The 17028-nt window shown below is 35.1% G+C and overlaps 1 protein-coding gene across 1 annotated transcript in view; it reads right to left on the bottom strand.

Moving 5' to 3' along the window:
* LOC148183026 (uncharacterized) overlaps window positions 1–17028 on the bottom strand; it is a 56299-nt gene that overhangs the window by 30418 nt on the left and 8853 nt on the right. Inside the window, exons 5-11 of the mRNA XM_088063261.1 lie at window positions 13395–13424; window positions 9981–10080; window positions 9514–9552; window positions 9051–9188; window positions 7081–7198; window positions 5228–5351; window positions 1605–1740 (exon numbers count right to left, since the gene is read on the bottom strand). Of these exons, the coding sequence (XP_087919387.1) occupies window positions 1605–1740; window positions 5228–5351; window positions 7081–7198; window positions 9051–9188; window positions 9514–9552; window positions 9981–10080; window positions 13395–13424 (685 nt within the window). The remainder of the gene's footprint in view (window positions 1–1604; window positions 1741–5227; window positions 5352–7080; window positions 7199–9050; window positions 9189–9513; window positions 9553–9980; window positions 10081–13394; window positions 13425–17028) is intronic.

Here is a 17028-nt window from a genome sequence, read left to right as displayed (position 1 = left end):
TTATTTCTGCTCAGAATCTTTGAAAATACCTATTATTTGATAAAAGAACTTTTAATCTAAAATTAATATTTTAGTGCTGACCCTCAATTTAATACCATAAAAATTCATTTAATTTCAATAAAATTATTTGGTACAAAGGGTAAAGGAAAGAATTCCATAGTCAGATTGGGTTAACTTCTCTTGGTTTAGCTGAACCTGCTCAGAGGCTCAGATCTCTCTTGAAAATGACACGTCAGCACAGATGATATGCTAATGACTGGACATGTGCTCAGAAAAATATAGAGAAACGGCTCTTGAATGCTGCCATTGCTGACAGCTCTCACCCTGAGGAATCACTTGTACTTCTCTGTAAATACCCTGCAAGGACTGCCTAGGAAATGTAAACAGGGCAAGGCATGGACAGGCACCTTGTCCATGTGCAGTCTCTAATTGCACCCTAACGAGCACCCCTGAGCTTGAGTTTTCTGCAGACTCATTTATTTCCTAATTTTGTGTAGAAGTTACATGCACCAGGACCCAGCTTTTTTAGAGTACATGAAAATGTAATTTAAGTGCAACAAAATGTTCTTGCCTCAGAGAATACATAACTCAATAATGTAATAGTTTTTATTGTATTTTTTCATGTTTCAGCTAATTTTCAAGTACCACTGCTGTTAGACATGATTTAAACATGAGCCAAGTGCCTGACACACCAAATATTCTTGCTGCCTTTCCCAAGAGCCTATTCTACCCCTCATCAGAGATGAGGAAGACAGAACACCTTCTGGAGTGTCAGCTGCTCAGTGTCTTTCCTGCACTACTATAGGTAAAGGACACTATGAATGAAATGTAATATAGTCTGTGACAGCTGCTATAAAAGCCAAAATGAACAGTAGAGGGAACTTTTTTGCCTTTCAAAAGAAGTGAAGTGATTATTCCAACACAGAGAAAGCTCTCCCTGCTCAGAGACCACTGCTGAGTGGTGTTCTTAGAGGCTGACAGGGCTCCCTCCTGAGCATTCAACTCCACTCAGCTGAAGGTGATGGCAGGGATAATACAGTTGTTGCCACCTTATTCCTTGCCCCGTCCACCATTATGCATCATCATTTTCCACATTCAGAGAAGCAGAAAGACAGCTGTTATATTTCCCTCTTATTTTTTTTTTCCCCACTGCATTCTTGTTTGTTCAAAAGAAATAGATAGAAAATACTAATTCTCTTCTGGAAAACTTCCTGAAATGCAGGCAGTCTGTCTAGGTAAATACATTAGCTTCAAAAATGGAATGAAAAGTCTTTCCTGCTTTCCAGATGAAATAAAATAGTTACAATATGCAAATCATGTTCAGGAGTTGCTTCCCTTCCTTTCTTAATCCTCCAGGAAATTACTGCTGAACCCTATGTAGACACATGCCCAGGGGTGAGAACAGAACAGGTGCACATGTATTTGCCACAAAAGAACACACAAAAGATAATAAATACCTGCATTTTCTTGGCAAGTTTAAGAAACTTTCAGCCATATTCTTGCTAAAAATAATTTTGTATGTATCATGCTGACATTCAGAGGTTTAAAAAAAAATAAGATCAACAAACGATATCATATATGTCTGATGTGACAAGGTAAAATACCTGAGCTTGCTTTCTTGTATGCTGAGCCCACTTTCCATGGATGACTGACTGTCATCGGTATCTTGATGTGAACGTCTTGTACATTGGAGGGGTGTCTCTCTGTGCCATCCTCTGCAATCTGAAACTGTGTGGGTATCTGTAGAGAAGAAAAAAGCTACTAGAAATCTTTCAGCCCATTTTACTTCTAAAAGAGGAAGTACACATAAAATTAATTATCTTAATTCATTAAATCTATAGTAATAGGGAATTATCAAATCAATTGCAAACATTGCAATGATTAAATCACTTAATACAAGAACAGCAGAAAGAGTTTTAAGGTGATCTTCTGATTGGTACTCTAAAAAATTTTGAGAGGCCTAAACCAGTTACCTTCTTGTTATACAAAATTCATTTTACAGTTTAAAAAATGACCTATTGCTGGATTAGGGAGAAAAATTATCTTCTAAAATTTTCCAGTCCAACTTGCTGCATATTTCTTATGGGTCCATACACAGCATTCTGAGATCTGGGTTTTTTGTTTCATTGGATTTTGGTTCCATGGAGGTTTTTGTGTGTGTGCTTTATATAGGGAATCAGGCTGTACTTTATTTCCACATGCTATTGGCCCAGAAATGATATGGTTTTTTTCCAGTTTGTAGGCTCTTGGGAGAAATGTGACAAGTCTGCAAATGGAGGTGCAAACTGACTTCCTGAAGAACGTTTTGCTCTATAAATCATCCTATTAGCTTTAGTGAGAGGAAAGGGTTCATGATCTGCCCGATTGTTAGGAAGTTTCCTTCAATGATGATAAGAATTTGTGAGTCCATCTCTTTTTTTCTGTTTTTAAAGTTTTCTTTACAGTTTGGAAATGATGCTTTGATTTATTTTCCATCACAGTGTTTACCAACGCTAGGTAAACCGCCAGAAATTTATGTCATATCTTTTGCTCAAAGTGAATGCAACACTGTTGTGAAACATGCAAAAGATAAAGATAACACTTTAGAAAACAAGATCTTTTGTTTTTTCTACTGCATATGTTAATGCAAACTTTTAAATTGTAAGTATATGTGAATTATTACACTTTCTAAAGTGGTCTGTACATAGAATTCTATACTTTGATGCCTGAGTTTTCACAATCAGTATATTATGATTTTTCAGGACCTTGGTTTTTGCTAATCAAAGTTGTATCAGAACAATTAATTTTCTCATTTGCTAATCCCTTGGTATTTCCATGCATTAGTACAGTGACTAATGCAGAAACAGGGATTAAATCTCATCATTGCTTTGTTCTTGTTACTTTATTTGCTAATTAATGTATATGAAAAATGTGATAACGAGTTGAATTTAAACCAAGCCTAAGACATGATTTCTGCATGGTATTTTCCACAATTGTTAATGAGGTAAAAGTCCTGCTGTCTTTCAGTAGGCTACTTGGCAAAATGACATCTTAGCTCCCAAGACACACAAATAATTTTCCAAATTACAGCTGTTACCAATCACTTCAGCAAAATTATCTTTAATTTCTTTAGTTTATACTTTTTACGTAAGGTATAATAATGCTAAGGAGCAAGCTACCTATCTCTAACGTTGAATTAAAGGAAAAAGGTAAGACATGTCCTTTAAATTTTCTTCTGTTGTCTCTTACAAGAAAGAAGTAAAAAATTTGAAGAAAAATTATCTAATTTCATAAACCCCTGATTACCTTTTAAAAAGCTTGACTTTTAGAGACATAAACGTTTTTAATTCAACTGTAGTGTTTATCTAGAGTCAGTATTTTATTACTGTGACTTTGCTTGCGAAATTATAAATATAGTAGGTCTTCACTTTATTTAGCAGCCTTTTAATGGAGCTCAGTCTAGTGGAAACAGTGAAATGTCAACTTTATTGCTACCACAACTGACACTGGATGACACTTCTAGAAAAGGCACTGAGCTGCTGATGAGAACACATTTCCATGTTACTACATCCAGGATTTCAAGTCCAAATGAAGTCATACTATTAAAGCAGCATGGGAGGGGTCTTATATTTCTGTCCTTTATCTGGCATTCTCAATTTAACATCTTTCAGGAATTGTCAAAAGTAACTGCAGTCTTCTACCTTTCCAGTGTCATTTGTCATAATAAAAAGGCTGTACTTGATTCCAACAGTCAAGGACAGATTCTCAGGTGTTCACAGCTGTGTCATTCAGTAGGATAAGCAATGAAAATGCCCTCGTCAAATCACAAGTAGAAGATGATTCCTGGCTTTCTCAATAACCAAGACAGAAAGCTTTTTGAATTTTCCTCTGTGAAGAAAACTGCAGCATAAGAGTGACCCCTACAGGATTTTCACAGTGCTCTGTGGCTACAGTCCCAGGGCCTGTCCTGGGAACTTTTTCAAATATACTTGTTTGAAATCAGAATACAAATATCAACACTCTCCAAGTAGCAGCCTGAAATCACCAACAACCTGAATTTACGTCTTGTAAACACAGAGTTCCTATACGAGATTTACACTAGGTTTCTAGATATGAGAATGATGTAAGGACATAAAATATTCTGCTAATTCAATATACCAAAAAACCTAAGCAGACAAAAACAAGAATGCAACTAAGGCAGAGGACATACTTTTAAATTTTTTTGGCCAAGTAGTAAAGAAGTAATTTTTATTAAAAAAAAAAAAGAAAAAAAAAGAAAAAAAAAAGAAAAAAAAAAAAGAAAAAAAGAAGGTAAGCCATGTTGTAGCTTATAAGAAACTGAAATAGTTCACAGTCACTCTGTGAAAAGACATGTATTCCACCTGATACATTAACAGGAGTTATGCAGACTATACCCAAAAACAATTTACCAAAGTTAATCAAAGACAATGCATTTTAAAAAAAAGATAGACAATCAAAGAGTATATTCTTGGTATAACTTCTAGTCCTCCTTTTCATGTAGTTTCTTATTCATGCTTCTTCACTGTTTTTACTTTATTCTTGCATAAATTTTAGGATTAATCTTTTCAGACACAGTTCATTTGACTATTTAAAGAATAAAATGTTACACTGAATTATGTTTGTGATCTATATGACAATGTCATATAGAGGGATTGATTATATTAGTAAAGTCAATCTCTTTGTATTATATCTGGAAATAATGTGTGGTGATGTATCATCTGAAGTTCAGTTTTCATTTCTACTTTCATATACACTACATTCATATACATAGAAATATAAATAACTTCCATCTTCATATGCACTAAAAATAAAGGCAGACAACCTTTTCTAGGAAGGTAAAAAATGCTGTGAAGGCATTTTTATTAAATTTTTATTAATGATTTTATTAAAACTTTATAATAAGTGTGCTTTGGTCAAAGCTGATGTGCTTCAGAGCTGTAACACACAGAATCTAGTACTGACCCTGAAGGAGGTACTTCCTTAAAGTTCCACATATGGATCACCATAAACTGCTGAAACTGCTCATGCAGCTCCTTGTGGGATGTGGTTCTTACTTAGCAGTAACAATTACCAGTATAATTTGTGAAAATGCTCCAGAGATGACTAGACATTTAGGATTCTATAGAAAAATTGCTATTTGTTGTTGCATTTCAGGAACTCAGGTGAAATTACAGGAATTTAGAGAGAAATTAGTGACTGGAATTCTGGACCTTAATCTGTAACTCACCAAATGGTAATGCAAAGTAGATATCTAGTAAGAGCTCATGAGAAGTTGGTGTTTTTGTGCCTTGAATCTCACTTCCATTTTTTATTACTTCTGAATGTAATCTCCACCAGGAACCTGGGCCTTCCTAGGAAAAACAGATTATAGAAATTACCTGGGCAGGATTTATAGCATTATCCACATTTTACTGAATGAAGTTTACCCTAAGTCAACAGGAGCTCCTCTGTAATGCCATTTTAGTATTTTTCAGCTTTTGTTAATGTCCTAATGTAGTTAGGACTTAGAGTTTTCTCAGTCATCACATTCAAAATAAAACATTTGCACAACAATATAGGTAAATAGACATTAAGATGATTAATTTCAGATGATTAAGACACAACAAATATGCATATTGAAAATTATTCTTATCAACAGATTTTCCAGTTCCCCTTTGAACTGGTGCCAAACAATTACATTCTAGCAAGACTGAAACCATCCATCTAAGTTAATAACCAAGCCAAAAAAGGAGCTTATAAAGTAACACTCCCTTTTAGGTTATTTCTGAGTTATAAAGCCCAGAACAGAACTGCAGTGTTAAGATCAGGAGCATAAATAACTAAGAATGTTCCACAATGGACTAATTATAAATGAAGGTTTAGAGGATCTGAAGAAATTAAGAAACAATCTCTTATCTTGCATCTTTGTTTGTTTAAAGTTTCAATATTTAAAAGTAAGCTACAACCTCTGTGTCAGCAAATTGTAACTCAGCAACAGCTTGGGCAGCAGAGCAGAACAACTTGCCCTGGGGCTTGAAATGGCACTTGGCAGCTGTGATACAGAGCAACTTCTAATTTAAGCAGGAATTACTTTCTTCCTCTGCTTCCATTTTCTGAGAATCATTGAAATGTCAGTTCAATGTATATATGAATATTTATTAGTTTCTGTAAAGAAATGGCTATAGAGTCTGATGAGAGATACTGCATGAAGTTATTCTCTGATTTTCTTCACCCCATCTTCAATTGCCTTTTTTATGTTTTAGAAATATTGAAGAAGGCAAACAATTTTTACTTGCAAAGATTAAATTAATATTCTCCAGTTTACAGTTACTTCTTTAAAAACAGCCTCCATGGATTATGCATATGAAAGCATATTTATGATTGGGAGAATTGTGGATTATTAGAATAAGATATCTCTTACCTTTTCCAAATTTAGAAAATTTTGCAGCAACTGCAGTTTGCTTCAGTATTTCCAAACTCCCAGAAAACATTTTTCTTTATTTTATAAACTAATGACTCTTTACTGAAAGCAAGTATGGTCATTCTGGTGGCCAAGTGACTATGGTGGATACATCAGTCCTGTATTGACCCAGCTTCCCCACTCATCCTTTCCTATGTCCTCATTGTACTATTAATTTCTTCTGTAGCACCACAGGGCACATTTCTGTTTTCCTCTTTGAGACAATGGTCAATTCCCATGAGAAAGAAAACAGTATTTTTCCCATTTTAATAGAGATTTACCCAGGGTCACAAAATGAAGAGCCAGTCCATGGAACTTGATCTAAAATTCTTTCACTCTAATCATATAAACCAAACCGTCCCTGCCTCCCTAATTATTCCCGAGTACTGCTGAACCCTAACTCACTTTCTGTGTTATTCCTGGCCCAGGATCTGAGCCATTTCTCCAGAGTATACAGCTGATGTGTATCTGTTGTCACTTTGAGAGCCACATGTATTTTATGCCTTAATATTTCAACTGAAGCAAAGGAGTTAGAAATCTACATTGATCACAAATGTCGTTACAGAATTTGGGGAGTCCAAGAATAGGAAATTTATAAGATTTTTCTCAGTGTTTTATATTTTCACATAAAATCAACTTACATCTGTTGCATATTCCACAGTGGCAAGGGGAATCCATAAAACTCCTAAAATGCTGTCCCAGAGCAAGCCTTTCTTCCACAGCTCTATAATGAAGCCCTTTCCATCAGCATGGATTTCACTAAAGAGGGTGAATACAGAAATCATTAAACTGAAAACGTAATTTTAACTGTTCAGCAATCTATAATAAAAATAATAATTTATTATTATGATCTTCTTACAGCACATACAAAGGTGGGGGTTTTCCAGTATACTTGTAAAATACAAACTAGCAGGATGAACACAAATGTTAGACTGAACAAGCCAAAAATAAAGTCTTACTGTTCAGGATTGCCCTTACAAGATGATAACAGTTCTGCTGGGACAATGGGAAAACTACTCTCAACTTCAAAAGTTGCAGATCCAGACTCTGTTTTAGTTATAATTATAAGGTACATGCATTTTATTACTAGCTGGTTTTGACCAAAAAAATACCATACCACAACCTTATTTTGCAAGAATTTAAAATCAAATTTCAACAGGCCATATCACTCCCCCATGACATTGAATTAATATTAAGAGAGAGATCATTTCCTCAAGCAATGTTCCCCATTACAGACCAGTTCTGTAAATATGAACAATATAATAAAGTAGGTATTGGTGTCTCTGCTATGGCTCATTGTATGTAATCTCCATTAATTTTAAGGAGTAAAACTCATCTTCAACTTATTTGTGTGGGGTACCACAGAGCATTACTGTGTACTGAAAGTTACCAGGAAAAGAACAAATGAAATCAGAGAATGGCAGAGGGTGCCACCTCTGAGACAGCTACTAAAATCATCACATTGTTCTCAAAAAACATCCTGCATCAATGTCTAATTTTCTGCTGTACTTGTTTACACAACTGAACTAATATATTGAATTTTTGTTTTATTCAGCTTTTCTCTTTACAAATATTTTACAGAAGACCAATTGCAAATTTTTATCTTATGGTATTTTTGGACCACAACCTTTAAACTGACAACTGGACATTGAAACTGCAGATTGAAAAGTAATGCAATGTGCAACTTTTAAAATGCAAGCTGGTAATAGATGAATGTGATGGAACACAGTTTTTATTGGCAGACATGGAGTGAGAGTCCTCAAGATAATGGATTATAGTATGCTTATCAAAATACAGATAAATATATTTGCAAATGCTTGTTTATAATCCCTTTCCAAAGTCTGCTGTGTTATATAGATGATTAGGCAGCAGATGGAGCTACAGCAACCTCATAATGCAATTGCTACAAAAGTGGTTTAGTATTCTTTGGTAATTAGCACACTGCTAATGAATGAAGAAATGAATAATAAATGAAGAAAATAATCATAATAAATTGTTCATTTTTAATGATGGCATGAAACACTCATTTGCACAGAATATGATCAAAAGCATTTAAACAAGAGCAAATAAGATGTTTTAAATTATAGTATAACACATTCCTCAGGAAAGTTCAGAGGTTAGGTAACACACACTCACTTTAAAATATTTTTTAATTGCCTCCTGCCTTAATGGTACCAGACAGGGCAAGTGCTGAAGTTTAATTGATCTACTTCCTGAGAAATTTTTACACTGTCATTCAATCCATGCCCAATGGTTCATAGAACTACTATGTCTAAATCAGTAAAGTTCTAAAATAATCATCATAACAGAGTATTATCATAAAGCAATGATTTCTCTACACTGAAACATGACTATCTTTTCTACAAGTGAAAGCTGCAGTCTAAGAATGATGTTTAAAAAGGTCAGCTTTCATTAGCATCTTCAAAGCCAGATATGATCATTCTCTTTGGACAATTCTGCCTGTGGCTCTGAACAATTTGTTGGAGAAGCCTGGTGACCAGAGAGCTGGGGAGGAATTAGCCCCAGATTAGGATTAGTTTGATGTGTTTAGAATTCAGAATTTTTGATGTGTCATTATATCTAGGCATGTAAAGAAGGTACATATGTTTACCTAATGTTCTCCAGTAACTCAGTCTCCAGCTGAGCAAGACAGCAGTTTGCTACAGTTGTCAAGAAATCAGTTGCGTGAAACCAAAAGAATATTCCCAAATCAACCACTATCTTCTGAAAAAAAACTGTGATAAAGGCCCTAGAGGGAGATTAAGAATGTTGTGTATTATGTGAAATAACCAGGAAGAAAAATTGGAGAAGCTTTTAGAAATTCCATTTTAAAAAATTTATGTTTCCACAACAAACATGTGGAGAAACACTTGTGCAGGGAAAAAGGAGGGACCAAAAATGTTGGAGATTGATGTACTAACTTAGAAACTAATGCAATTCTATTTATTTTTAACTGCTTTGGAATGACAGTTGAAAGCAGGTTTCCTCAGAACGTCAGTAAATGTAAAAGTGTTTGGACCCTCCTGACCAGTGAGGTGTATATAAGGTTCTACAGAAAAGAAAACAATAACTACTGAATAACAAGATGTAGAGCGGACGAAGTGTGCAAATACCTGCAGACAGAAGTGAAAATCAGTATGAGTCAATCATATATAAAGTACCTAAACCGGCAGTTAAGTAGATAAATTAACATATAAAATAAGAATAATTCATAATGAAACTGAGTGAACAAAAAACAGGTTGTGTGACGATCAGTTTGAGTTCTTGTCTCATTTGATGTATTCCTAAAACTTTATATGGAATTAAATTTAGAGACAAATTCTTCCCCTTGTTGACTGCTGGCCTTGATCTGCCATGTGGCTTTCAAAATTAACTTTAGTGGTGTTCCCCAGAGCTAGTCTGGCACCTTTTCTCTGAGCTGGATACTTTGTCCTTACTTTTGTGCTCTGTACATGACCTCACATGCACTGAATTGTTCTACACTATACAAATACAGCAAAGATACAACAAAATCAATTGATAACAATTCTCTTTTACTTACAACATGAAGTCTTGTTCCCAGCAAGGCTCCCTTCCTCTTCTATCTATTGTAGTGCTTTTTAAATTTTGGACTTTTAAAACAACGTATGTTTTGGATGTGTCTGAAAAACAAATAACCAGCACATTAAACATTAAACCCCACTTTAGTTCCTTCCAGAAGATGAAAACACAACCATATGGCAGCTAGGCTTTAACTCATACTTCATACACACCTCTACCCAGAGGCATGGGTCAAATATGTGGATGTGAACAGGGAAATTCTTATTAGTTTTAATAGGATTATGACAGGAAAATCTCTGCCCGTGACAGGTGGGAGAGAACATAATCCTAAATGTGAGTATTTAAAAGCTCAGCTTCCAGACACAGCTTTACTGTTTATCAATCTCTCTGGTAGCTCTCACAAGAAAAGGAATACACACTCCTTTTCTACAAATTAGGATTTCTTTTGCCTTTTAATTGATATGATAATATTGGGGACTGGATAATGGGCTTTTATGTCCAATTAAGGCAAGACCATAGACTTGCAGTATGTAAATCAGTCTTTGTGAATGAATCAAGTTCTGTGTATAGATGCAGCAGCAAAATGGGTTTCAGATGCAGTCCCAAATGGACTCACACATTTTTATAAATGCCTCTCTAAAAGCACAGTGTGAATATTCATAAAATTAGATTTAATCAGCAAAAATAATTATGTTTTTAAAATTTTAAGTGCTTGAGAGTATCACTGACAGAAAAAAGAAAAAGAACTGAGAAAGCTCTATCCTGTAGGGCCTGACACAGAAATCTAAGGCTGCAAAGGTGCATTCTATCATCTCAATGAACATGGCTTTTTAGTTTGCATGCATGTAACACATCCTTCACTACCCTCCAGCATCCTAGGCAAGGATCAACATTGACAAATGACTGAAAAAAAGACGCAGTTTTTAATACAAACACTGCCAAAATATATATATATACACAAGATGTACCAAGGACAGAATTTATGAACTGTCTGTATTGCCACAGGTCAATCAAACACTCAGAGCTGAAGAGAAGCTGTCACTGTCCACAAGACATCACTGAATAGGTTGTATCAAATTACACTGCGCTTAACAAAAGGTGTGAAGGAGAAGTGTTGTCTGTGTACATCCTGGATGCAGAACTCATTCATTAGGACCAATTTTAATATTTGACCAAAGGACTAAAGGTATCATGTAACGGAAATTTTTTTTTAATAAAAAAAGTCAACAGTGGCCAATGTTATCTATTTATGTTCTATAACTCAATGCACCAGTCTTCTCAAACATGACTTTGTTTTTATACTGAAAAAAATGTGGCAAAGTCAATATGCATTTAGAAGTCTGGTGACTTATTTGTGAGAAATGGCATCAACAAGACTTGGTTCACACATCACCATTCTGTGTAACTGAGGCAAACAAAACAAAAAATTTGCAAAATCTTTTGTAGTTGCAAAACTTTTTTATAGTTGGGAGCACTTGCAAATCAAAGTTTGAGAAATTTTCAAAACAACTCTCAATTGCTTGGCTGAAAAATAGCAACCTACAATGTTTAACTTCAGCCATTCAGAGCACCCATGTAAATTAGAAGAATAATACCAAACTCCCTCATAACTAAAAGGTGTCTCTTTTAAATAAAGCCATAAATTACAAGGTAGAAACTTAAAGCCACAATTTTAGTGGAAGTCTGTTTCATTGTTGTATTATTTCATATTCAACTCTAATTTATTTCCCATTTGAAAGTTTCGTGTTACTATGTGCCACACCAGATGATCAAACCTAATCACCTGCTATCCTTCTGCAACTCCTTTTCTAGCAAGAAAAATAAAAAGTATCTTGGACTGCCTGCACTATAATGTTGCCTGAAACCTGTCATCTACTTTTAAAAATAGCTATTTCTCCAGTAGTTCCTTGGTCTCTTGGCTCTTCTCTTGATCTAAATATTACCATTCAGTGCTTTTTGACTAATTCATTCTCTTTAAATGTCATGAGTTGTGTCAAATAAGAAAATGTAAATACTCTACCTTTTAAATAACTGAATATGTAACCTCCTTAAAGAATGACACTGTCAAGGGCGAATATTATTACAATACCCTGGCAGTGGAAAGGAGCTGTCAATTTTGCTAAATGATAAGAAATTTCCACAAAGCCATTATTGCATCTTCCAGCCCTCTACCTGTCAAAAACTGGAGGCACGTAATGCAATTTTTGTGAAAAGAAGAAGGACCTGATATCCACCTGCTCATATCTTCAGCTTTCAAACCAAACCAGGGCAGAGCTGCTTACACAAAAGAATAAATAAACTACAGGAGAATCAGAGTTTTGAGAAATGTGGGTATTTCAAGACTGCTGTCATTCACCACCTACAGAATTGTTCTGCCCAAGGAAACATGACCAATAATCAGAGAATATACCACTCAAACTTTATTGACATTACTTATGGCATTAACAAGACTTCAACAGCATTTAAAGGAAAATTAGAGTTACTTATATTTTATCAAATTATTTTGATAATCACGTTCTGTGAATTACCACCTCTTGAGTACTAACAAAATATAACATTATAACATTTTGCTGACTGCATTTGGACTTCAATGAAAAAGACTTTTCAGTCTATACTTTGCACACGTATTTCACAGCCTGTTGCTAGAAGAACTAGCAGTTCTACCTGTATCCATTCAGATAACCTTTCTTTAATCCAGATAAGCTTGAACAATTTGAATTTGCTTACATCTGTTAGCCAGACAGCTACTGGCAATTTTTGCTGCAGTGATTCAAGTCACATATCAGCTTCTCCTGAGAACTAGTAATTACAAATGTCTTGAAGGCCTTAGATTTACAGTCCACCTGTGACTGAGAAACCTCTGGCTGTGTTTGGACTTTCTTTTCCACCATGACTAAATCTTGGTCCTGTAGACAGACTTGTGTAGACCTGGGCAGCTTGGTTTTGCTCAGATTTATTGCCTAAGGTATACACCTGGTTGCTATAAATGTCCATCAGTGTCTCCTGTCTGTATTTCTTCACTGGGAAAATTTAGACATCATCTACTCCCAACCCAGGCTAAGACAAAGTATTGTACTCTCCTTATTTAAAAAAAGTTTCTATTGACCAATGAAATATTTAGGTCATCAAATTACGTAAAAATTTGCTTTAGTGAAAATATATTTTAAATATCACTAGTTTGGGAGAAAATAACATTTCATAACTTAAAATTAAAAATTGTCTCAGCTCACAGCTTTGGTGGATAATTTGATCTTTAAAATATATGCATAATTCTTTACACATTTATTTTGTACTGTACTGTTGATCCAACGTGTCAAAGAAGTCCCAAGCTTAAATGATTCTTCAGTGTGATACAGAACCCCATGCTTAAGAAAGAAGTATGTAAAGCAGAAACTGAAGGAGGAACCAGACTTACCAGTTGTGCTATCCAATCTTCCTTTTTTCACTGTATTAAAAAGAAAAAAGCAAACCATATTATTAGTTTCAGATAATACCTTAACACTGTTTTCCAATAAGTTTTATGAAAAATGAAATCTAAAGGATTTATGTGGTATGAAAAAACTCAAAAATGAAAAAAATCTTACAAAAGCATCACAGTGGCAAGATAATATGATTGCTTGGAATTCTTTGGGAAAGACAACATGTGAAAACCCTTCATACTTTACAGGATCTTAATAAATACAGAGGGCAGAATGGAGGTCAGGTGTCCAGAATGGCATTATACTTATTATTCATCACCTCATAATGCCAGTTCTAAATTCTTCCCAGTAATAGTCCCAGAAGACTGACTGGATGTATGTAATCTAAAATATCTTCTATCATTTTACAATGAATCCTTTATTACAGTGTACTTACTCTGCCTGCTAGAACAGACATACTTGAATAAACACCTTGCCCAATAAAAAGTGAACATTTCAAATCCTGATTTTGCTCAACAACCTGAAGTTCCACACTGCAGTATCTCTTCCATTAATGAAAAATGCACTGAAGCTAGCAGGATTCTGATTCAGGTAGTCATTGGTATGAAAATTTAACCTGGTTATAATTTTGTATCATGTGTTTGACTAATAAAATTCAGTAAATTTAGAATTTTAAACAATATTAAATATTCTTTCAATTTCCCTGCCATGTCAATACATGTACCATTGTTCAATTTAGTTTGAATGAAACATCACTGCAGTCCTACAGTAATTAAACCTGCTCTATGAATATATTCATGTATACATCATATACTTTACTGCTATATTTGGACCTAGCAATTGCCAATAAAACAAAATTATGAGTCCATAACTTTACAATCTAAGGGTCCCCAGGAGATTGCCATTGTTTTCCAAAGTCCTTTCCATTTGCTTAATCTCCTGTACCTTCCTATTACTTATTTTCGCTTTGATCTCTCCCCAAATATCCCTAAGAATTCTATGGAACTGTACCATATTTGAGAATTTCTGTCAGCCTGAATAATTCCATCACGTCTCACACTCAGGAAACTTTCACTTTCAACACAAAAGCTGAGGGGCCTGAACGTTGCTGAGCTACGAACAGAGGCCAAACACTGCAGCGATTCGACTGCACTGTGAGAGGGCACAATTTACTTACTTCCCTTGAAGGAAGTACTGCAAGAAATATTCTCATCGACATAAAGGAGCAATGCATAACTCCACTCTCTAAAGTTACTTCTTATAGCAACATACTAAATACTTGTCATATGGAAAAGGAGCTCGATAGGAAAACTTACCTTTTACAGAGAGAAGTTCCATTCCAGCAGAAAAATATTTTAATTGAAAATTAAAACACTGAACATTGAAATTCAGGGTTTTTTTTTTTAATACAAAAGGAAAATAAATAGTTTGGCTTGAATTAAATTACTCTTCTGCTGCTGCTCCCTCACTGCATGTGTGTTTCACTTTTGCAGCATGCTCCACCCATGGCTCCCATGGAGGGAAGCCAAACAACTGATGGAGCGGAGATAACAAATTGCTTCTCCCTCTTTACACACAGACATGGAAGAGAAAAGGAGAATTATTACAACTGTTTCCTTACCCTCATTTCCTCAGCTTCTATCTGCTGAATGCAGCTGTCTCTAGTCTAAACGCATTTCCGAATGCCATCTTTTCCAGAAGTAACAAATTCAGTGCAACTATTTTATTAAGAATATACCTTTGGAGCTCTTAAGCTTTGATTTTGATACTTGCAAAACAACTGACTTGGAATACAGAAAATTTAAGGCTTTTTTCTTTTACTATAGAGCCATAGAGAACACTTCTTATGCTATGGTTAAGCATAAGTAATTTAATGAAATAGTATAAATAAATATTACACAAAAAATTGAATTTTATTATACTTAATGGATTTCTAATTCTGTTGCAGCACTTCAAAAGATAATGAACATTCTCATGAAGTGCTAAAACATTTTATAGCAATATTCAAATTATACTTAACAACACTGAAATTATTACAAAACCCGTGGTGCTTATTGTTCAAATTACTTGTTCAAATTATATTGTGATTATTTTTTTTGTTTCTAATTGTGGTTAACAGTGTATATATATTTCCACAGACACAAGAATATTTTACTTTGCAAATTTTTGAATCTCCATCATATTATAATTGAAGGCTGAGGTCTTGAATTCAAGTAGGGGAGTGTCCTAAGATCAGAGGGGAGCTCAGGAGCTGCTGTCTGCACTTCAAAGAAACTGGATCTGGAAGATGGCCCACCTGAGAGCTGAGATTGTTTAGCTGGGCTGTGAGAAAGCTTGGAGAGGCAGGGTGGCTTTAATCAATGTTTATAAAAACCTGATGAGAGGTGTAAATAAGACTGACTCTTCTGATTGTTATCTAATAACAGGTGAACAGGCCAGGGACACAAACTCACAGAAACAGAAAGCTCTTTTTTTACTGTGAGACTAGTTTAACACTAAAAGACGTTGTCCAGAAAGGATGTAGAGGTCTTTTGCCCTTGGAGATACCCCAAACATGACTAAACCTAATCCTGAGCAACCTGCTCTTGCTGACCCTGTTTTAGGCAGGGATGTGGGACTAGGTGATACTGAGAGTTTCCTTCCCTGTGATTCTGTGATAGTCCACAAGGTCAAACTGTTAAGTGTGACACTGAAGTAAATAATTCAAGACATCATGAAAGCCTACAGTCTCTGTACATAACGTGTGTGGTTTTTTTCCCCTGCACAGAAGTGTCATAAGAAGTACTTACGTTGTTTCAGGATCATGCTACTACACCATAATGGGAAGTTGTCAACCTATTACATTTTGGTCTTGTGTTTTAGATTTGTATATTTGCATATCTCTCTTCTGAGTTCTGTTCTAAACAAGACTCCCACAGCAGATTGATAGTCTTAGAGACAGGTTTCCACCTTACACAAACAATGGCGTTCTGGGGAAGTTAACAAAGCTAGTCTGGTACACACAGGATGAGACACTGATCCCAAGGGTGCATTTGGATCACATGAAAAAACAAATTTACTTGGAGCAAAAACCTAATTGCTGCCCAGTAAGATTTAGTAAGTAGAGTTCAGAGTTAGCCTTAACATGAATCAAACTTACCTCTTTCCTTGAATCCTTGGGTTGCAGCTGCAACTGTGACCATTGTTCATTTACTTTCCTGTGATGCCATGATTGTTCATAAGCAATTCAGAAAGATGTTATGATTTTATGAGAAGGAATATGAAGAGAATACCTGAACATAGGCAGAAGGTCTTTTTGGAAAAAGCATTTATTATATTTAACAAAAGAACAGTGAAGAGCACTGAGTTGGAACAAGCTGTCAAGATGGTGTTTGGCTAAAGGGCATAAGAATAGAAGCTGCAGGATAAAATCCATGCTTCAGTACCTCAAGTACTTACCCTGTTACTCAGCCGTGCCTTCCCCAAGGTTTTCCCCTTTCAATATTACAGTTATTATTACAATGCCTGATATAACACTTCAGCCCTATATGTTGACTTCAGTTAAAAGGTTCCAGCATCAACGACCTCTATGCAGAATCAAGACTGTAGAAAGAAATTTGAATAAAAAAGAAGCAAAATTAATTGTTTAGA

Source organism: Pseudopodoces humilis, chromosome 16 (genome assembly GCF_049639895.1).
Source record: "Pseudopodoces humilis isolate 2021_Gansu_Grassland_sample_001 chromosome 16, ASM4963989v1, whole genome shotgun sequence".
Classification (NCBI taxonomy): domain Eukaryota; kingdom Metazoa; phylum Chordata; class Aves; order Passeriformes; family Paridae; genus Pseudopodoces; species Pseudopodoces humilis.
This window is presented reverse-complemented; position numbering and strand designations above follow the sequence as displayed.